We start from the raw sequence: 23,698 nt of genomic DNA, 5'->3' as shown, positions 1-23,698 counted from the left end.
TTGGGCGCCTGGGTGGCTCAGTTGGTTAAGCGACTGCCTTCGGCTCAGGTCATGATCCCAGGGTCCTGGGATCGAGTCCCACATCGGGCTCCCTGCTCTGCGGGAAGCCTGCTTCTCCCTCTCCCACTCCCTCTGCTTGTGTTCCCTCTCTCGCTGTGTCTCTCTCTGTCAAATAAATAAATAAAATCTTTAAAAAAAAAAAAAATTCCAGTTAGTTAACATACAGTGTAATATTAGTTTCAGGAATAGAATTTAGTGATTCATCACTTACAGACAACACCCAGTGCTCATCACAAGTAGTCTTTTATTCCTTGCTACTATGCAATTTTTTCCCATTCCAAGACCAAAAGCTATCTCCTATTTGAATCATTATCAGAACTGAAGTCTACCCATTCCTATTTAGGATTCTCATTTGTTTTTTAAAAGGCATAATGACCTAGGAGATTTGAGGGAAAAGCTGTCTTTAATAAAGTCTTCTTTTTATCTTCCAAATTAATTTCAAGGTTCTTTTTAAGCTTCCAAATTGGTACCAAATAATAATCATAATCACACCAATTAAACAGAATAAGCACTTAGAGTTATTTCACAGCTTTTAGGAGAATTAAATTAGCCTATTTTACAACTGCAAAATTTGTGCCTGCTTTTGCAAACTTTTACCAGTATTTGAGAAACAGATCTTAGCAAATTTACTGGTTCTCAGAGTATTTCCAGGAATTTAGTGGCACATTTTTTTCAATTTTAAAACAAATTTGACCCTTTGATATATTGGCAAAAGCCCCATTACTACCTCTTCCTTTCTTATTAGAATAAATCTTCCCACATCAAGACATAACATGGACACAGAATGAGTAAAGAGGGAAGGAAACACACCAGACCCCAGATCTTGTCCATGTCAATATTCTGAGAAGATTATAAACCTTTGATGAAGAAAACTCTGCCCTCCTCCTTTTTCTTTTTTAAATGGGCTAGCAACAGGTTGGGAAAATAGGATACAGAACATATATATCAATTATTTTTCCAAAAACCTTTTCATCCACCTCTTGAATACTACCTGCTCCCCAAAACAAACAAACAAATTGAATTTGGTATCAGTAAATTTTAAAAGAAGGAGAGAATTTTGGAATAAGGAGTATTCCTACATGGATTTAAGAAGCTGAGCAAATTAATTTCTATAGTCATACCACAGATACACTTAAGACAGTTGACTTTAGAGAAGTGAATTATAGCAACTACTAAAAAAGGGCAAAAGACACAGGCCAATCTCTATCCTTTGAAATCACAAACTTAGATGCATGTCTGAAGGGTACTTGGGAGGCCTAAAACACAACTGAAAGGAGTAAACTCAAATTCAAGGGAGTGACACACAAAAGAGTTATTCATTACAAATATTTAATCACAAATAAGTGGCTCAGGGTGCCTATAAAAACTGGCCAAATTAAAGACGCACTGGTATTTTTCTGCAGTACAGCATAGTGGTATGAATCTTTTCCTTCCACTGCCTTTCCATTGCCACACAAAAGCCCCCCTGGAATTCAGTAACATCAGTGCCTCTCTGTCCTTTATGAGTATGGGAGGCCCTCTCTCATTATCTACCCTGAGAAAGATGGACCAAACTGAGAAGAGGCACTACAACAAGCAAAGGTATTCCCAGGAACAATCAAGCACAATAAATACCCCTCCTTTGAAACACTAAATATGTTAAATAACAACTTCTTTTTTTTTTTAAGATTTTATTTGTTTATTTCAGAGAGAGAGAGAGTGAGAAAGAGCACACACGAGAGGGGGGAGGGTCAGAGGGAGAAGTAGGCTCCCTGCGGAGCAGGGAGACTGATGTGGGGCTCCATCCCAGGACCCTGAGATCATGACCTGAGCCAAAGGCAGACACTTAACCCACTGAGCCACCTAGGCGCCCTTAAATAACTTCTTAACCCACGTATAGGATTCAAACTTCTGGCTCTTTAGCCTGTTCATCACAGTTAAGTCATCAATTTAATGTCATTAAAAACTATTTTAACTTGGGGGTGCCTGGGTGGCTCGTTAAGCGTCTGCCTTTGGCTCAGGTCATGATCCCAGGGTCCTGGGATCGAGTCCCACATGGGGCTCCCTGCTCGGCGGGAAGCCTGCTTTTCCCTCTCCCGCTCCCCCTGCTTGTGTTCCCTCTCTCGCTGTCTCTCTCTCTGTCAAATAAATAAATAAACTCTTTAAAAAAAACCCAAAAAACTATTTTAACTTGGGCGCCTGGGTGGCTCAGTCATCAAGTGGGAGCCTGCTTCTCCCTCTCCCACGCCCCCTGCTTGTGTTCCCTCTCTCTGCCGAAAAATAAATAAAATCTTTAAATAAATAAATACAAACAAACAATTTTAACCATTTAGCCATCAGTATGTGAAGACTCACCTGTGCTGCTCCTCCTGCCACCAAGGTCAAACACGCCAGATGGAACTTTCACAATACTGCTGCCCCATGCGGGGGGCTCAGTAGGACTCTGGGGCTCGGCACTAGGCTGTGGTTTTGCCACAACAGCAGAGACATCACACACCTCTGAGGAAAAAATATTTGGATGTTATTCCTACTTTTACTAAAATTGAACAGAAACCATATATTGATTTTTGTACTTTTTAAAATATTTTTTCCCCAAGTGGGAGTGAACACATCACTATTTTATTACTAATTTATTGTGTCTCATTTACTTTATGCCATAAATGTTGCCAGTATTGACGGAAATAAATGCTTTATTTTAGCATCAATAATCCTGACTTGAGCATTCCTGAGAATAAATTAAAGATTTTGGCCTCCAGTTATACTCCCATCACTTATAAAGTAGGAGAGAGGCTTGCTTCTGCTAACTCTGGAGCATAAATTAAGTGACATCATTAAAGAAAAGTGTACTTTTGTGTAAAAGGATAGGAAGAACATCTTATTACCATAAAGCCAGAATATTCCTCCACATTTCCATAAAATGATTACTATAAATCATATCTACCTCAATGAGTCCCATTAAAAAAAAAACAAACCCACAGGAAAACCAGAGACACTATATCTAATCTACCAATGAAAAATACCTACTTAGATATATGAAGGACTTCTAGTGAAAGAGCATTTTAAAATAAAACAAGCACTGGAACACAAGTTTGATGACTCAAAGTTTAGTCCTGGTTCCATCACAAAATGGCTCTTTGCTTTTAGCAAATGAATACCTCAGTGGATTGCAGTGTCCTACAAAATTGAGGGCTGACCTCTTGTCTCTAAAGATCTCTTACCTTCTAAAATTCAGAAACTACTCATTCTCTCTATATACCACACTACATAGTATCTTATAAGCCCAGACCTTACATTTCTTTCTAGAAATTATCATCAGAATTACCAAATCAGACTTAATCAGTACAGGGGCGCCTGGCTCATCCGGAAGAGCATTCAACTCTTGATCTTGGGGCCGTGAGTTCGAGCCCCATGTTTGGCGTAGAGATTATTTAAAAATTATAAACTTAAAAAGAATTAATACAGTATTTTTCTAAGTAAAGCAAGTAAATACCAGTACTTAACCTTCTGTTTGCACTTTAGTTATCACTTCTCTTGCTGCTTGTTCTTCAGGCACATGAATGTCTGCATCATCCTTTATAAGTTCATCCTTAGATCCATAGCCTTGGTCAGACTGACCACCTGTTGAAAAAGAACGCAGGCTTACAGGTGAATGTTTTCATATATTCATAGTCTAGCTATAAATGTCAGAAGAAAATTCCATTGATTTATACAATTAAGCTTACAGAAAAGGAAGACAAGAAAGCTCACAAAGCACACGGAACATGGTAAACAAATGACAAGAAGCGAAGAACAGTAACAACGGGAACATCAAAGACTAAAAACTTTGGAGTACTGAACCTTAGTTTCCGCATCCGCAAATTAATAGATTTGGACAAGATGTTCTGAAAAGTTTCCTTTGGAGTATATCTATAGAATGCTACCTTTTGTGAAAGAAAGAGGAGGAAATAAAACAAGCATATATCTGTTTACTTTTGCAAAAAGAAATGAAAAAATAAAACAATAAAACTGGTTAACTACAAGGGGTGGGGGGAAATAGGATGGAAGGGATAAAGAGAGAGGAAATTTTTCTAAATATGGCTTATTGTATTGCTTTTATTTTTGGAAATACATCAATTTCTACACATTCAAAAAAATTAAATCAACAAAACTGGGAGGAGGGTCGTGACTAAAACTGAATGCAAAAAGAAACAAATGGGACCAACTGCATTTCACATGAATAACCATATTGAAAGGATGGGGGAACAGGGAGAGGGGGAGAGGTCTAATCCAAGAAACTTTTCAACACATTATAAGCCTGGGCGGGGGGTGGGGGGGTCGTAATAGACAAATCCTGAACTCCTTAAAAAGCTTGTTTCTCCCAGAGTAACAGATGTAGCAATTCTGAAATTATTTTATATATACTGCAGGACTGAGCAAATGAGTAAACATAATGATGGATATTGGGAGCCAAGATACTTACTGTGGAAGAAGAGAGATTTTTAAAAAATAAAATGAAGGAAGACAAAGAAAAACCTGTAGGGTTGATTTGAAAATGGAAATATTTCTAGGGCACCTGGGTGGGGCACCTGGGTGGCTCAGTTGGTTAAGCGTCTGACTCTTGGTTTTGGCTCAGGTCATGATCTCAGGTCATGAGATCAAGCCCTGTGTTGAGCTCCACACTCATCAGGGAGTCTGCTTGAGATTCTCTCTCCCTCTCCCTCTGCCCCTCCCCACCCTCAAATAAATAAATAAAGCTTAAAAAAAATGGAGGTATTTCTAAAACATACATATTTCTTTTTTTTCCCCCTCATATATACATATTTTCCAGCTCTGCTGAAAAATTCTAGAAGCAGTAATACCCTGTAGCATAAGCATACCGAGAGCCCAGATCTTGGCTTCTAGAATCTACTGTCCATTGAAAGGAACCTGGGATCCTTGAAGAAATGGCTGATTTCAGATCTCAGGGAGGAAAGCTACAAGAATGAGCCAGGAACATTTGTTGTACTAAAAGGAAGTGTTGAAAAACAATAATCAGGGTATGTCTTAGTAAAATGATTAAACCAAAAAACATAGAATACCATCCTATAAATGTGGATGGAGGATAGAGTTGGCAAAATCACTTTTTTTTTTTTTTAAGATTTATTTATTTGAGAGATAGAGAGTGCGAGTACAGGGGGAGGGGCAGAAGGAGAGGGAGAATCTCAAGCAGACTCCATGCTGAGCACAGAGCCCAACACAGGACTTAATCTCACAACCCTGAGATCAGGACATGAGCAGAAATCAGAGTCAGACGCTTAACCAACTGAGCCACCCAGGCGCCCCAATATCACTACTTTATCGTAAAGACTGGTTAAGGCAAGAATCATCAATGGATGCTAAATTTAAAAGAGAAAGTGGGATAAGAAAGAGGGTATTACTGCATAGTCTCAGAGTCTCCTCACAGTAGGGGCGGTAATGATAATGAGGAGAAGCCAAATACTAAGACCAGGTGATCAAAATTAGTACCAGCAATGAGAGGCAGACAGACACTGTTGTGGGGGTGTGACAGTCACTTTTGTAGTAGAGCCATCGATGTACACTCAATCTAATCACAAGAAAACAAGCAAACATCAGACAAACTCAAACTAAGGAACATTCCACAAAATAACTGGAATGAATCTTCAAAAAGGCTGTGGTCATGAAAGACAAAGAAAGGGTAAGGAACTGTGCCAGGTTAAAGGAGACCAAAGGAGAGGGAGCTGGAGTCCCACAAAGGACATTATAGCAACTGACAAAACTGGAGTGTAGACTACAGATTAAAGTAGTATATCCATATTTTCCTGAATTTGGTTAACTATGGTTTTATCAGAGAAAAATACCACTGAAGTATTAAAAGGTAAAAGGGCAAGATGTATGCAACCTGCTGTCACACGATTCAGAAAAATAATGTGTATATGTGTGTACAGAAACAAAACGATAAAGCAAATGTGGCAAACTAAAAGAGTGAATCTAGATAGACATTATTCAAGTGTTCTCTGTACTATACTTGCACCATTTTCATAAGTTTGAAATAATTTCAAAATAAAGTTTTAAACAAGTCTATTTGACTTTCGAGTTCTATCATTTAAAACAGAAACAAGACTGAGGACTAAACGAGGCCTACCTGAAACTAAGTTCCTAGAGAATCCTTACAGAGGATGTCTATGAAAAATGAAACAGGAACACACGGTTGACCCTCGAACACTGGTCCTCCCACCCCGCACAATCGAAAATCCAGGCATAACTCTTCACTCCCCAAAACTGAACTAATAGTCTACTGTTGACTGGCAGCCTTACCGATAACAAACAGTCGATTAACACATACCTTGTATTCTATATATTATAGACTGTATTCTTACAGTAAAGGAAGCTAGAGAAAAGAAAATGTTATTAAAAAATCATCAAGTGGGGTGCCTGGGTGGCTCAGTCGTTAAGCGTCTGCCTTCGGCTCAGGTCATGATCCCAGGGTCCTGGGATCGAGCCCCGCGTCGGGCTCCCTGCTCGGCGGGAAGCCTGCTTCTCCCTCTCCCGCTCCCCCTGCTTGTGTTCCCTCTCTCGCTGTGTCTCTCTCTGTCAAATAAATAAAATCTTAAAAAAAAAAAAATCATCAAGTATTGTAGTAGTGTTGTATGGTGACAGATGGTCGCTACACTGTGGTGAGCACAGCATAAGGCATAGAGAAGTTGAATCACTATGCTATAGACCTGACACCAATGTAACATCACGTATAGACCATACTCAAATTTAAATTTTTTTTTAAAACGGGGGAAAACGAAAATCATAAGGAAGAGGAAATACATTTACAGTACTGTATTTATTGAAAAAACATGGCGTGGAAGTGGACCTGGGCCATTCAAACCCATGTTGTTCAAGAGTTAACTGTAGTGCCTTCTCCCTTCTGCTGCGTGTTATACTGCCACTCAAACTTTGGGTTTGCAATATAAGAAAAAAACTAAACTTCTTTACATACCCCTCTTTAGAATGATTAATTTGCCAGTTTTTAATTGCCCCCTCAGAAAGTCTGGTAAGGCATGATGCTGCCATGAAATGGACACAAAGTCTGGGGACTAAGCTGACTGATTAAACCAAGGCATGCCCCCCAACAAGCTAAGTGACCCCGTATCAGGTACCAACCAAGTGGAAAGATTCTACAAGAGAATCCTTAAAGAAACAGCAACCTAGGGGCGCCTGGGTGGCTCAGTCGTTAAGCGTCTGCCTTCGGCTCAGGTCATGGTTCCAGGGTCCTGGGATCGAGTCCCGCATCGGGCTCCCTGCTCAGCGGGAAGCCTGCTTCCCCTCTCCCACTCCCCCTGCTTGTGTTCCCTCTCTCGCTGTCTCTCTCTATCAAATAAATAAAATCTTAAAAAAAAAAAAAAAACGAAACAGCAACCTAAGCACCTGGGTTGGAAGTCTCCAAAAGTATCAAATGACGTCACCAGAAACTCTACAAGACCCATAATCACTGTAAATTCAGCACTGGGGCTTCAGCCATTTGAAATGTAACTTTAAAGATATGTATGGAAAAGGGATCTGAAGTTCCTTCCCCAACTACTGGAATCTTTATGCCAATTACCCAGAATTACTAGGAGACTGTTTTTTTCATTAAAGGAGATAAGCTTAGAAGAGTAAGGACAGGATTTATCTATTACTATTTTAAAAATTATAATTATTCTGGTGAAATGGTTTCATATCACAAAATTATTCTTTTTTCATAAATGAAATCCATTTCTTCTTACAAGTTTTAGGAACAAATACAGGAAGAAATAAAATAAGGCAACTTTACAATCAAAGTCATATAAAAATTCCTACTGCTGAAAGAAAGTTAATTTACAAACAGGATTGTAACTTATAGCTCTATGTTGACTTTCAATGATTTATACATGGTTCTGTAATTATGGGGTAATTTTTAAACTTAGCAGATCAGTTTTAGCAAGCAAAACCATCTCAACAGCTGGAACACTGAAATCTTTAATCCCCATAAAACTATTGGATACAATGATGCTACAAACAAACCCCAAAGGAAGAATTATAGCAACGCACAGTGTATTTTCAAATAAGATAACAAATATGCTTTGCAAAATGATAGTGAAATGTTAGCTGGATATTTTCAGTGGTACATATATGATTACACTTATCTGAAGAAGAAAAAGTCAAGAAAACTGAAACTGTTTTCCACCTACAACAATACTTTAAACACAACAAAAGGTCTCTCCCCCACCCTTGCATGTCAGCAAAATTTAACCTAATAAATGGGAAATTACCTGAAGTGGTTAACATTCAAGGGTAGAATTAATGCACACGTGTATCCATAGCTTCACGTCATACAAGTCTGTCTGCACCCCACACCATGACAGCCAAGGACAAATGCAGCACCAAGAAACAGCACAGAGCAAAAAGCAGAGCAACAAAGAGCAGAAAAAAGGAAACTTCAGTCATTGAGACAAGTTCATCAGATGAAACACAGGAATTAGACTTAGGATTCTTTTTAAAGAAAAGCTTGAGATATTAACAATAACAACAACAACAAAAAAAGAAAAACAACACAAAAAGAAGGATGTGCAACACACATATATTTGCTCAATGTGCTACTCGAATTATGCGTATTTCTAACTTCAGAGGACAGAGGGTAAGCCCGTAGCTTTGTATGTAAAAGTCGCTTCCGAAGTTCCTCAGATTTTAAAAAAGTGTCACTTAAAATAATGACTATGCAAAGAGAATACTCTTTGTCATGGTATGTGACTTATTTTCTTCCCGCTTTAATATTCATAATCTCAATTTTTTTTACTATTTTCCACTTAATGAAAAAAAGATCTGCAAGTTGTATCACTACATTCAAGTTCCTCAGTTTATCATTCCTACAGTTATTTCATATACTTTCACAAATTAATGATGAACCAAATACAAAGGAGCACCACGCTAGAGCCTTTTGCACAGCACTCTAGAGTTAATTTTATATATTTTAGGAAATAAAAAGAAGGGATCTGCAACCGGAGGTGTAATTTCTTCTGTAATTTCTTATTTATATAAAGTACTCATTGCACAAACTCTTAAGAAAAAGGAAGGTAAAAGCTTTTTAAAAAGGGAAAGACTTAACAAGAGAGTAAGTGAAGGGTTAGTAAAATCCAGATTTTAGTACCTGTGCTAAAGTGATTATCAGTGGAATCAAGCCTGACTGAATCTCTGACGAAGACTGTGTGCTCCCCATTGTTAGCATCATTAGAACTACCCATGCTACCGTGGCTCAGCACATCCCCATCACTGCCACCTGTGGCATTCTGAGGAGCTAAAGGTAAGGACAACAGCAGGTCAGTAACTCATGCACTGATCATCTCTGAAACTAAACACGAATGCCTCACAATTCATTTATAGTTGCAGAACATTTCTAAATCTGTGGGGGGAAAATAATCTGGGACTAATGTAATCTCTATCTTTAGTTGTATATGAAAATATCAACCAGAATTTCATTTATGTTTTCTACTTCATACAATTAAACACTCGCATGCCTATATAAAGCTTATGGTTCAGCAAGAGGGTATCTTTCCAACCACATGTATTACCTGATATTGAGGAGACCTGTGACTTTTGCACGGTCTTTTTAAGCGGCTGCCTAAACTGTGCCAAGCCACGTACCACATTCCGTACCTTCGTCCATAAGAAGATACCACTGCGGGTACTGCTAGGCCACGGGCTCTCCAAAACTACCTACCGGTAAAATAATGGTTAAAAATAATGATTACAAGCAATACTTGATTTTTTAAAGAAATACATATATACACAATACATACATAACTACAGCTCAAAACTCTAAAAGAAGTTTCATGAATAATAAAAGGTACAAAAATATGTCAATCTTAATAAGCAACATAGGTTGTCCAATGTCAATCCCACTTACCTTATTATAATAACCATAAGTAATAGCATTTGGCTTTATCTTAGCAGTTTTCATTTCAAATAAGACTCTCACTGCCAAAACAGGATGACCCCAAAGTCCACAGAGCTGCATGACTACTCGATAGCACACCTAACAAAAAATAACATCAAAGCAGGAGTAGTTAATTAGTCTATGACCTGTAGAAATTTTTTAATTATTCAGTTCTTCTACTCAAAGTCATTAAGCACTATTTTATCCTTTGTTCTGAGTCTTGGTACATTATTTTAAAAACCTCTTCATTAATGAAAATACCATCCTTAACTATATCACGTAAGACCTATGTGCATGTGTGCCATTTGTTTCAGCAACTAAGTTTACACAAAGAGAATGACTATTATTCCCCGTAATTTGAGAAGGAATTCATTTTTTAAATCTAATATGATTAAAATAACTCTCTCCCAAATCATGTTCTATATTCTGTGCCAAAGGAATTAAAGACAACATCTCCAGGATGCCTATGTAACAAAGATTTTGTAAACCCATGTCTTAGAAAAGTATGAGAAGAAACTTTAGGGGCGCCTGAGTGGCTCATTCGGCTAAGCGTCTTCTTCGGCTTACGGAGTCCTGGGATCAAGCCCCAAGTCAGGCTCCCTGCTCAGCAGGGAGCCTGCTTCTCTCTCTCCCTCTGCCCCTCCCCCTGCTTGTGCTCGCTCTCTCTCTCAAATAAATAAAAAATCTTAAAAAAAAAAAAAAAAGAGGGGAGAAAAGATGGCAGAGGAGTAGGGGACCCTATTCCAACTGGTCCCCGGAATTGAGCTGGCTATCTACCAGACCACTCTGAACATCCACAAAATCAGCCTGAGATGTAAGAAGATAGATCTGGATCTCTACAAACAGAGTATCGCGGGCGGTTGGTTTCGAGGTATGAAGCAGGGAGCCGTGATTCCACAGGCAGATATCAGAGGATAAACCACATTGAGATACCACCTTACACCCAGTTAGAATGGCAAAAATGGACAGGGCAAGAAACAACAAATGTTGGAGAGGTTATGGGGAAAGGGGTTCCTCTTACACTGTTGGTGGGAATGCAAGTTGGTACAGCCACTTTGGAAAACAGAGTGGAGGTGCCTCAAAAAATTAAATACAGAGCTATCCTATGACCCAGCAATTGCACTCCTGGGTATTTACCCCAAAGACACAGATGTAGTGAAAAGAAAGGCCATATGTACCCCAATGTTCATAGCAGCAATGTCCACAATAGCCAAACTGTGGAAAGAGCCGAGATGCCCTTCAACAGATGAATGGATAAAGAAGTTGTGGTCTATATATACAATGGAATATTACTTGGCCATCAGAAAGGATGAATACCCAACTTTTACATCAACATGGATGGGACTGGAGGAGACTATGCTAACTGAAATAAGTCAAGCAGAGAAAGTCAATTATCATATGGTTTCACTTATTTGTGGAACGTAAGGAATAGCATGGAGGACATCAGGAAAAGGGAGGGAAAAAATGAAAGGGATATCAGAGGAAGAGACAAACCATGAGAGACTATGGATTCTGAGAAACAAACTGAGGGTTTTAGAGGGAAGGGTGTGGGGGGATGGGTTAGCCCGGTGATGGGTATTAAGGAGGGCATGTACTGCATGGAGCACTGTGTGTTATAAGAAAGCAATGAATCGTGGATCACCACATCAAAAACTAATGATGTATTGTATGGTGATTAACATAAGATAGTAAAATAAAATTTAAAAAAATAAATAAAAATTTAAAAAATAGTTATGGGAAAAAAAAGAAACTTTAAAATATTATTATTAGCAAAGGCTTTTCTGAGAATATGTGTTTACTGAGGAGGGCTAGATTTGATCACAAGAGGACAAGTGAAGTTAGAAGATGGAGTTAGAATCTCACACATTAGAAGACTATAGTAGAAATCATGGAGAATAAATGGGTATCTCACGGGCTCCCAGCAAAGAGGTGAGCCAGCTAGCAGGAGCAGTGACGGTACGGCCACAGACTTGCTTACAGCTTAGTCTGAGAATAAGGAAATACACAGACAGAAGATACTCTTCTTGGGTCTTGTAAAATGTGCTCTGTTTATAACAGAGTTGGTTAACAAAAAGGTATTTTTTTTTTTAAGATTTTATTTATTTATCTGAGAGAGAGAATGAGATAGAGAGAGAGAGCATGAGAAGGGGGAGGGTCAGAGGGAGAAGCAGACTCCCCCCTGAGCAGGGAGTCCGATGTGGGACTTGATCCCGGGACTCCAGGATCATGACCTGAGCCGAAGGCAGTGGCTTAACCAACTGAGCCACCCAGGCACCCAACAAAAAGGTATTGTAAAGCCAAGTTGCTCTCAACTAAAGGGGAAAGTAAAAAGATTTCAGAAAGGATATTTTAGTCAAGAGAACAGAAGAAATGAAATAGAAAAAGAGACATGAAAAGGCCGAGGATCATAAAGATGAATACTTGGAAGCCAGAAATGGAGAATGTAATTTAGAAACAGGAGGTCAGAAACTGAGAGCAACTCTGTAAGTGACTACATGAATCAGGGACAACTGAAGGAACCAGCTAAGATGTGTGAAGGGATGAAAGAGAATGTGGCACATGAGGGTTCTTCAAATATCTGAAGAGTTGTCACATCAAAGAGGGAGTAAACAGTCTGTACAATTCCAAAAAAGCTCTAGAGAGGTAGGAACTGAGCTCAGCCAGAAACACACTTCCTAGGAACATTAGACTCCATTCAAGCATAGGGAAGATCTCGTATGTTACAGACTTGCTACAGAGGATCTCAGCTTTAGGTTCAAGTTGTACTACAGTATCTTCAAATCCTATCACCCCTTAAGATTCTGTGGGCCATAAAGAAGTAACTCACTTTCTATGTCAAATTGAGATTAATCTGAATTTTCTAAAAGCATTCTAGGCAACGAATTTATTCTGAAGTCTGCAAAGTGCTCCCCAACCTCCCAGTTTTACCTGTATAAGGGCCAGTCGCCAAACTAAAGAAATAGTAATAATGCCAAAGATGTAATTTTTCAATTGCAGTATTTTGTTGCCTGCAACATATCTTTTGGATATCTGTGGTAGATAAAGGATGTCCACTCACGCTTTGCTACTCCTTCCACTGGGTCTATGTCCCTCCCCCTGAACTGAGAGAGAAGGGCGTCTGAGACTGCATTACCAATAGAATTTGACTAAAGAGACACTGTACTAGTTTCCTGGCTTAAGCCTTAAGAAACTGCCAGTTTCCACTTCCTCTCCCTTGAAACAAAGCCCTAAGCTATCATGGACAAAGCCCAAGTACCAGAGAGAGAGGTCCCGAGCCTACATGGAGGAAGAGGGGCCCACCTGAGCCCAGCATTACGCTCCCCCTTGCCAAGGTACCTGGTTGGCATTGGAGTTAAGCTATCTTGGGCCAACCAGACCAGATCAGCTAGCAACGATTATGACCAACTGATTCCAGTTAATGCAATGTGGAGCAGAAAAATCACCCAGAATCCTTCCTGGGTTCTCAGCAAATAAAGTCCAGATTTAATAAAATTGTTGTCGTAAGCCACTAAGTTCTGCGGTGGTTTGTTACTCAGCAATGTACAACAATATCATAAGAACAGACTGATAAAAAAATGTAGGAATAAGTTTGACACAAATATTTCATTTTTATTAAAAATTCAGTTAAGCAGTATTAAAAACAAAATGCATTATGCATTTTAACTTCAGTCTATGTGGCATATGCTATTTCTGGGTCTTTGAAGAGTTTTATTTTAAAATCTAGGTTATTACACCTTTTACATAACATGCAGAACAAAGAGCTGTCAAATTAGAACATTAAGCATATGAATGAGACAGTAGGTTCTAATGAAACAGACCTAAAAATCAAGACCACTTACTTATTAGGCAGTCTTACGTGTGTGTCATTTCATCTAAGTTTCAAATTATTTTCTTTGTAAAATGTAGCTAATATATAAACTGCCTCACAGACTTGCTGGAAATACCAAAGGAAAGAATGTACATGAAAATACTGTGAAAACTTTAATATGCTACTCTCTATATAATCAATAAACAGATAAAATGCACAAAATACACTTAGAAAATAATGCATTCTTAAGTTTTAAAATAAACATTTCTATCTTCCAGTTGTGGAGATGTAATGACTTCAGGAGACTAAAAATCTGTCAAAATAACTTGTTAGAAGTAGGAATACAACAAATTAAGCTCCAAATTTAAGCTTCCTATCACAGTGTTTACTGGGGAAATAGTCTAAAAAAATTTTTTAGCTTACTAGTCATAACTGCTGTATGTTAGAAATGAGAGAATGTAATTCCTTGTACCAAAGACTACCCCTGAACTTTAATACCTAGAGAGGAAAATACTTCTCAGGATTTATGATATGTACTATGAACTTATAACTTATCAAACAAACTTAATCAAGTATTGTGCTTTGAATTTAGAGTATGGTAACATAATTCATACAGCATACTTTCAAACACTTTAAAAATACCTTCACAGAGCATACTTTAAAGCACTTTAAAAATATTTTATGCCTTTCACAAGTTAAAACACATCTTAAAACACATCTCAGATAGAAAACTGTATTAGAACTAATTTTTTAAAACACTAAAATGCATAAGGTATGAAACACTGATTCTGATCAAGTATTTTTAATTTCCAAATAGTTTTATAAACACTGGATGAGAGAAAAAATGTAATCAAATATGAGAATGGATATTTTAGTACTTGTTTTATAATTTTATTTTTATTTTTAAAGCTTTTATAACATACAGTTAATACTTAGAGAAAATCAGTTTTAGTATACCCACAAGCATTATCAAATCTTCATATTATACATGCTATATTCATTTAAGATCTTTTGTAAGAAAAAAATATATAATTATTGCTGAAGCCTATAATGCACCCCTCTTCAAACCCATTTCTCTTCTATCCCTGTGTTCTTTCCCCTCAGATACCCATTACTCAGTTTTTATTTCAATTTCATTTTAAATTCTAATCTGATTCTAAAGATCATTTATAGTTATTTTAACACCAACAGTTATTTTTAAGAGGGAAAACTAGCCAAGAAAAAGGCTAAATAAGTGATTCAGTTTCCTCAACCATTAACTGGATAGTATCACTACAGATCTCTTAGGATGGCTCTCAAGCTTAAGGGAGAGTGACTGTAACATCTTTAGCATAGCCAGGTACTATTCTAGCACACTGTACATTAACTGATTTAATCCTCAAGTTAACCTTATAAAGATGGTACCAACTATAATTATCTACATCAGTGGGGCAATGTGTGTAGACATTTCTGAATGCCATGTAGAAGGGGGATTGCTACTGGCATCTAGTGTACAGAAGCCAGAGATGCTGCTAAACATACTACAATGTACAGGACAGGCCCACAATAAATAATTATGTGGGCCAAAATGCCAATAGTGCCAAGGTTGAGAAGTCTGGATCTACATTTTCAGATACATAATCTGAGACACAGGCAGGTTATATAACTCACCCTAGAACAAAGGGCCTAAGTGGAGAGCCACTTACTAATAGCCTATTCCCCATTTGCTTCATAATAAAGTTATACTAAGAATAAAATGAAGTAGGGGCACCGGCGCGGTTCAGTTGGTTAAGCATCCAACTCCTGATTTCAGCTCAGGTCACAATCTTACAGTTGTGAGATGGAGCTGGGTGTGGAGCCTGCTTAACATTCTCTCTCTCCCTCTCTGTCTGCCCCTCCCCACTCTCTCCCTCTCTTAAAAAATAAATAAAAAGAATAAAATGAACTCAATATTATTTTCTATTTATCAAGTGCAAACTATGTGACCTAAGGCAGTCTCTGCTTCATTCCAAAGCAGTAATTTTTAAATAAATATATTTAAAAACAAACCGTATTAGCTCCATGGAATAGAGTAATATTTAACCTTTCCTGCTTAATGAAAATACTTGAGAACACTTTAAAGCAACTGAGACCTAAATTCCCTTAAAAATACAAAAATAAAATTTATCCTAGTAATGGTAATTTGTTATACTTGCCTCATCTAGTGGATCCACATCTGTTTTCCTCATCTTAATGAGTACATCATATGCCTGCTGAAGTGCTCTGACCTTAGGGTGAGAAACTCTAACATAGGCTGGGAGACAAATAAACCATAAGCTGTAACAATGACTGAAGAGACACTTGGCCCATTGTGGTGGATTTGTGTAACATCTCTTCGCCAACTTATGAGCTGTTTTTATCTCCTAGAAAGAGAATAAATAAAACATTATGGTATTTGGGACACTTGGCTAGCTCAGTTGGTAGAGCATGCAACTCTTGATCTCTGGTTCGAGAGTTCAAGCCCCACACTGGGAGTAGAGATTACTTACAAAAAGAAAATTAAGGAAAAAAACAGTATGGTATTTATTAAAATCCATTAGGGTGGGGATAAAAGTGAGAAGGAAAAGAGAGGAATGTAATGTAAAATTTGACTCTAAATTAAGCATTTCACAGTTTTACTTTCATGACTGGCTTCCTACTTAGTGCCATGTGATGCCCTCAACATTCACCTACAGAAGCACTTTATCCTGCTCTGTAACTTTACTGGCAAGCACATGTTTCCTAATAGACTAGAAATCCCTTAGAAGTGGTGATCAGGGGCGCCTGGGTGGCTCAGTCATTAAGCGTCTGCCTTCGGCTCAGGTCATGATCCCGGGGTCCTGGGATCGAGCCCCACATCAGGCTCCCTGCTCGGCGGGAGGCCTGCTTCTCCCTCTCCCGCTCCCCCTGCTTGTGTTTCCTATCTCTCTGTCTCTCTGTCAAATAAATAAATAAAATCTTAAAAAAAAAAATAAAAAAAATAAAAAAAAAAAACTTCCTTAAAAAAAAAAGAAGTGGGGATCATTCGTATTTATATAATATGATGGCTAAATAGTTACCCTTCACATAGAAGGCACTCATATGCTTGATGAATAAAAGGGTTTCAACCATTTAGAGCTTGTCAGTCCTTTAACGGCATTCTTGAAAAGTGATCATCTTTCCACCTTTCTCCCTGCTGAAAATGTTTAAGATACCATAGGTATTTCCTGCCAAGATGTCCACTCTACCCTCCCTCACCACAGTCTTTAATTCTTTCACTGACTGACTCCTTAAAAAGACATATGCCACTGTAGGCAACATAGTCTGATAAAGATCACAGACTTTCTTACCCAACAGACCGACAGTCACGTTTTCTACTTCCGATTTTCATTCTCATTTAGGTGGAAAAGAGTACGTATCAAAACCACCTGCTGAGCTTTAATCAAACTATATATATACTCCCTTGGCGTACCTGGGTGGTTCAGGTGGTTGAGCACCCGGCTCAGGTCATGATGTCATCTGGGTTGTGAAATCAAGCCCCATGTCGGGCTCCGTGCTCAGCACAGGACCTGCTTGAGATTCTCCCTCTCCCTCTGCCCCTCCCGTGCGCACGTGCGTGCTCTCTCAGATAAATAACTCTTAAAAAAAAAAAACAAACTATATATACTCCCAGAAACCACAGAACCTTCCAGATATGTCAGACTACCATGGTGTACCTTGCACTAAAGATCCCTCTGCTGGGATGTGTTTTAAATAAAAATGTCCTGGCCCATTATGTTTTCTTATGAGCTCTATTTCCATTAGACTCAGAAGATATATTTGAAAATGCAGTCCCTTGTTTTTCTAAGCTAGCCCGGGGGACAAAAATTCTGGTGTATGTAAGATGTAAAGATTTAGTAACCAAATTCTCCCATTAGAAAAACTGGCTTTTATTAAGCTGGTAACAGCAAATAAATATATGCTAATTTCCCTTCAGACATTGAGAGAAACGTGTACTATACGAAATTAAGGAACACTTCAGGTTACCTCTAGGTTTTGGGGGACTGTACACGAACTGTTAACACCTGAACTAAAAACTTCATTCTGAAATTTTCCATGTTTTATAGACCACAAATACATCAACAATATATGTACAAAAGGATGTTTCATTTTAACACACACCTAACCACAGACCAACTCTTTATACCTAAATCAGACATAATATTAAAGCAAGATGTCTAACTTGTCCTAAATTAACTCCCTTTAAATGTAATATTTGGCATAAAGTATATTTACATTAACTGTGAGAGATATGAAAATCGAAATCACAAAGAGATACCACTTCACACACACAAGGATGACTATCATCAAAAAGACAGATAACAAAAATTGACAGGGACATGGTACAACTGGAACCTTCATCCACTGCTGGCAGGAATTTAAAATGGTATACCTATTTTGGAAAACAGTCTTGACAGTTCCTCCAAAGGTTAAACATAGAGATACCATATGACACAGCAGTTCTACTTCTAGGCATTTACCCAAGAGAAATGAAAACACACATCCACACAAACACTTGCACACAAATGTTCACAACAGCACTATGCATAATAGCCAAAAGGTAGGAACCACTCACATGTACATGAATGAATAAATAAAATGTGGTATATATCCATACAATGGAATATTATTCAGCAATAAAAATAAATGAAGTATTGGCACATGCTGCAACATGGATGAACTTAAAAACATTATGCTGTGTGAAAGGAGCCAGTCACAAAAGGCCATTTATTGTATAATTCCATTTATGGAGTATTTATTATGAAACTCCCAGAACAGGCGAAACCACAGAGACAGAAAAGAGATTAGTGGTTGCCTACGGCTGTGGGGGATGGATGGGAGGGTTAACAGGTAAGAGGTGCAGGCTTTCTTTTTGGGGTAATGAAAATGTTCTAAAATTGACTGTGGTGGTGGTTGCACAACCCTGTGAATATACTAAAAGCACTGAGTATACTTTAAATGGGTGAATTGTATGGTATAGGAATTGTATCTCAATAAAGTTGTTTTTAAAAAAGTGTATTTGGTTCCCCAGGATGCTCTTACAACATAAACACAAGCATTCAAAAACTTCAGCCTCAATATTATAATAGAGTTGTAAGACATCTAGTTTACTTAATAACCATAGAGCATCTTCAAATGGTTGCCATGGGTGATAATACTAAACTATGAGCTGCATATCACATATACATATTTTACATTTTAAATTAACATGTATTAGATAAAGAATATCTGACCTGTTTAGTTCTCTTAGCCATGAGGGCTGGACTGTTTGCAATGCTATTCCCAGTAGGGTGTCTACTAAAACAAAGTTTCAACTCCTGTGGTCTGTCAAAAAGCTTAAGGTCCAGTCTTGGAAAGTATTTGTAACTAAAATAAAAAGCAAAAATAGAACTGCTGATTTAAAATTCATTAACTCTTCATATTATTCCAGAATTTAGGTGAATATTTCTAAATCTTAAATAGTACCCAATATTATTCCCCAAAATCTGGATATAGAAAAATAATGTTTTTCAAAACTGTAAGATGACATAGTTACAAGATACACAGACTACCTGCATGGAAACTTTGGCTTCCTCCCCACCCTCTAAGTTATTTTCACCCAAACCCTGGAAAACAGAAAATCCTGGTATCTTACTTAATAGAGGAATTAGTAACTTTCAACAGAAACCATGTGTTCAATAATAATTTATATTAAAAAGTAACATTTAGTATACTTTGTAATTTTGTTTTTCTTCATAAAAGTACCTTGCAGTGGTATTTAAGAGGAAAAAAAAAAATCCATAAGATTTTTATTTTAGGGATATATCTTAATTTCACCATTCTTTATTGTTGGACATTATTAGGTTATTTCTGAATTTTTGCAATTAAAGATCTGTGTATTTATATCTTCGTGAAACTTTTGCTTAATGTCTTAGGGTAACGCCCAATAAGAGAGTTTGCTATGGTCAATGTTTATCAAGAGCATGAAAATTATTATAGTCACTATCAAATTATTTCAAGAAAGGTTACACTTATATACACTCTATATAGTAGCATAACCTATTTTCAATCCGAAAGATTAAAAATGCTTCGACTCACCATTCTGGTTTGCATTTCTTTGAATACTAGAAAAATTTAATATATTTTCATATTATTAATTATTGGGATTTCTTCTTGGAAACTGCCTACTTACTGCCTTTGGCCAATTTTCTTCTGGGAGATATTGCCTTTCCCTATTTGATTTACCTTACACATGGATTCCATCCAGTGTATAGAGATTAAACCAAAGTAAAAAAAACAAACTATAAAATGTAATCAAAATAGCACTTAATTAAGCCACTAAATTTCAGTATATACTCTTCATTCTTATGCAATCTAGGTGAGATAATATATTAATTCCATATTTTTGGAAGATAATTATTTTATACCCCCTTTGCCTCAGATATTCTTTTAGGAATGCAGCCTAAAAAAAAAACCTATATGTATATACACAAGGATATAGATAGCAAAGAACTGAAAAAAAAAAAATCCACAAGAGACTAGTTAAACAAATCACAATAAATGCATGCAATATGTTCATTCAAAATGATTTGGCACAACAATATTTGTTAGCATGGAAAAATGTCCAGACCACTAAAGGCAGACACAGGTTACAAAGAGTATGTACAATATGAACTCATATTTGTTTTAATATAGTAAATGCAAATTTATGCACAAAAACAGGAAAGATAAACATACAGTTGTTAACAGACATTAAATACTGGTACTTAGATGATGTGCTACTTTTCTTTTTTGGTTTGATTTTCTAAGTTTGTTAAACTGTGTATTATCATAATTATAACAACAAGTAATAATCAAATACATTTTAATTTCTTAAAAGGTTCCCATCCAAATTCTATTCTCCAAGTTTATTTTTCTTATTATTTTTATTTTATTTTAAATCCCAGTGTAGTTAACATACAGTGTTGTATTAGGTTCAGGTATACAATATATTCAACACTTCCATACATCACCTAGTGCTCATCATGGACAAGTGCACTCCTTAATCCTCATCACCTATTTTAATAAATGATTCCTGGCGTTCTACTTTTAAGTTTTCCCTGGTATCTTACTAATGAGTAAGAATTTCAGTCTTTACATTGACAACAAAACCCCCAAACATAGGAGAAATCGCACAAAAGTAAGCTTATTCTTCTCCAGAAGTGAAATTTTTAAAGATTAAAATATGATTAAATGTTTAGGTGAACAGTGATCAACATTTGGCTTCCCTTCCAAAAAGGCTGTCCAATTTTTAAATTATAATATCTGGTAACATCTTTGTATAATATTCATCTTCATTAGTTCACCGAATTAATTTTGAAAATGACCTTCACAAATGACTAACATACGTATCTACTAATAATCACAAAAGATCAAAATAAATTATTAAAGCTGAATGCAAACAGCAATTTAAAAAAATTCCTGCTACCTGTACTTTGGTGACAGATCCTTTCCATCATCAGGAGATGGCTCTGGTGGCATTACGAATACAGTGTGCTCACTTTTCTGTGAATCATCTAGCTCTATCAATTTGGTATCTTCGGCTGAATCACAATCAACCTGAAAATAATTATTTTCTCCAATTAATCTGCATACAGGCAATATCTAGTTCTGAAATTTTAAAACTTAAGAAAAAATACCTTATCCGTTTTCTCTGTGCCTTTATCAGGAAACAACTAGAAACAAAGAAAAGAATTCTTGGTGAAAATGTCTACTGTGAATTTATTAGAGATGATCTTAAATTCTTATTTTAAAAACTATCCCTTTTTAATACTGGACAGACAGGAACACTTCACATATATTTTGGGGGCCCTACACTGTCAGGTTAACATATAATATTTTTCTTATGGCTATTAGGAGAGAAACAATCTATTTTAAATAGGTTTTTCATAAATGCTTCCCAAGCAAAAAATGGCCAGTCACGAGGGGAATCTGGCTTCTCAAATCAGAAATCTCACTGTTATTAAAACCCTGCATTAGAAATTGATACTACCTAAGCTTCCCTCTAACTGGATGATGTCAGACTATCAATTTTATAAGTAACAAAAACGTTGAATAGTTTTAATCTTATCCCCGGAGTTCTAGATCACATTGGTAGAATGGGAGAAAATCATTCAAGTCCTCTAAGGAGACTACAAAAATTATGTCATAATATTCTACCTTTTTTAGATACAATCTCAAATTTTACATACTATGGCTTACTTATTAAACAAATCAGCCCCAAGATTCACTCAGCAAAAATAAAAAACTCTATTAAAAATGAGGGGAGGGGCGCCTGGGTGGGTCAGTCATTAAGCGTCTGCCTTCGGCTCAGGTCATGATCCCAGGGTCCTGGGATCGAGCCCCGCATCGGGCTCCCTGCTCAGCCGGGAGTCTGCTTCTCCCTCTCCCACTCTCCCTGCTTGTGTTCCCTCTCTCGCTGTGTCACTCTCTGTCAAATAAATAAAATCTTTTAAAAAAATTTAAAAAAAGAGGGTAAAAAAATGTTGAGTCATCACTGTGAAGAATCAACTTAAACTTCCTTACAATGGGTAAGTAAAACTCTGATATTTAACATATTTCCAAATATGCTTCATTAAAACAAAAAATATATATTTGGCAAAAGTATTTGGAAAGACATTAAAACAAAAGAACAAAATGGCATATATTGACTATCTTGCAAAAACATACAATGTTTAAAATGCGTAATTGAATAAAGAAAAACTAATAGAAGAAAAAAAACAAAACACAAGACTGCATTACCCATAAAATGAAACCCTTCTTAATGAACTACTAAATCTAAGTGAGATTCAAGAAAAATTAGCTATGTATGGTGGAAACTAGAATCACAAAGGAAAATTATTCTTATATTAAGCCTAGAATTAGACACTTGCACACACGCACACCCCTATACTGTCTCCCTCAGATCAGCTGGACTAATCATAACGATGATTATACAGGCAGCCAAACTGTTAAAGTTTTTCTTTAACACTTACATACAGGACAAACTTTTACCTTTTCTATGCAGTCATCAAAAAATGCCAATCCAGTATCTTTATCACTTACAAAACTACATTCTTCAATGAAACGAATAAAAATCTGTGTTTTGGATAAATGAGTGTAGAATTTTGTATAGGCACGATCTCGACTTTTTAAAAACCCTGAAGAAAACAAAATTACAATTAAATTCAAAACAAAGTAGAACTAGATGTTATATAAAATATTATCTTAAACCTGTACATATCTATATTATATTCTCTTTACATATATCCACATTTATAGAAGCTTTTAGTAACTATATTCTAGTAACCCATCACTTCTTCTGCCTGATTCAACCATAAAAAACTTAACTTATACCATTAACCTTTTCGCTGAAATCTGAACCTCCTATAAGGAACCTCTAGCCCTAAAATTCTCAAGTAGAAATTTCTCTTTTATACTCTGCATAGTCTTAAGTAAGAAGGGTGTCCTTCCTCTGCAATGCCACTAGACAATTCCTGTATTGGCTTGTAAAAATCTCTGCTCAGCAACAGTTCAAGCATCTTGATTATCCCACCCTTTCCCCTGCTAACTGTAGTCATCTACTGACTTCAGGGACACTCTCTCCTTCATTCACTGAAGACTAGGACACGTAATTCCAAGTCTTCTCCTTTCCAACTCCTACCATTATCGTTCTTCAACATCCATAAGCGAAAACCATCCAACACTTTAACGAGTTTTTAAGGCCTTAAATTTCAGTGATCTATGGTCCATCCCACCTCAGTCACCAACTTCTACACAGTCACACCCTCCCTGGCCCTTTCTTGTTGGCATTCAAAACAATTCTGCCTCCCAAATCTAATTTACATATATATTACTTTCTGCCCATTACCCTTGTCTGATTTGTATTTAAGTACTCCTACCAGGCATGGGGCGGGGGG

At 37.0% G+C, this 23,698-nt stretch overlaps 1 protein-coding gene across 5 annotated transcripts in view; it reads right to left on the bottom strand.

The window, feature by feature from the left end:
• Positions 1 to 23,698, bottom strand: part of DENND4C (DENN domain containing 4C) — a 115,235-nt gene that overhangs the window by 33,797 nt on the left and 57,740 nt on the right. For 4 of the 5 annotated variants that reach the window (XM_081803012.1, XM_081803013.1, XM_081803011.1 and 1 more), the window contains 10 exons: positions 22,794 to 22,939; positions 21,440 to 21,475; positions 21,229 to 21,359; positions 19,016 to 19,148; positions 15,941 to 16,147; positions 9,929 to 10,057; positions 9,594 to 9,738; positions 9,173 to 9,319; positions 3,541 to 3,657; positions 2,395 to 2,538 (listed from right to left, as the gene is read on the bottom strand). In XM_081803012.1, the coding sequence (XP_081659138.1) occupies positions 2,395 to 2,538; positions 3,541 to 3,657; positions 9,173 to 9,319; positions 9,594 to 9,738; positions 9,929 to 10,057; positions 15,941 to 16,147; positions 19,016 to 19,148; positions 21,229 to 21,359; positions 21,440 to 21,475; positions 22,794 to 22,939 (1,335 nt within the window). The remainder of the gene's footprint in view (positions 1 to 2,394; positions 2,539 to 3,540; positions 3,658 to 9,172; positions 9,320 to 9,593; positions 9,739 to 9,928; positions 10,058 to 15,940; positions 16,148 to 19,015; positions 19,149 to 21,228; positions 21,360 to 21,439; positions 21,476 to 22,793; positions 22,940 to 23,698) is intronic. The other variant, XM_081803014.1, reaches the window with a different exon arrangement.

Source organism: Leptonychotes weddellii, chromosome 14 (assembly GCF_054177405.1).
Source record: "Leptonychotes weddellii isolate Sample4059 chromosome 14, ASM5417740v2, whole genome shotgun sequence".
Lineage (NCBI taxonomy): Eukaryota > Metazoa > Chordata > Mammalia > Carnivora > Phocidae > Leptonychotes > Leptonychotes weddellii.
This window is presented reverse-complemented; position numbering and strand designations above follow the sequence as displayed.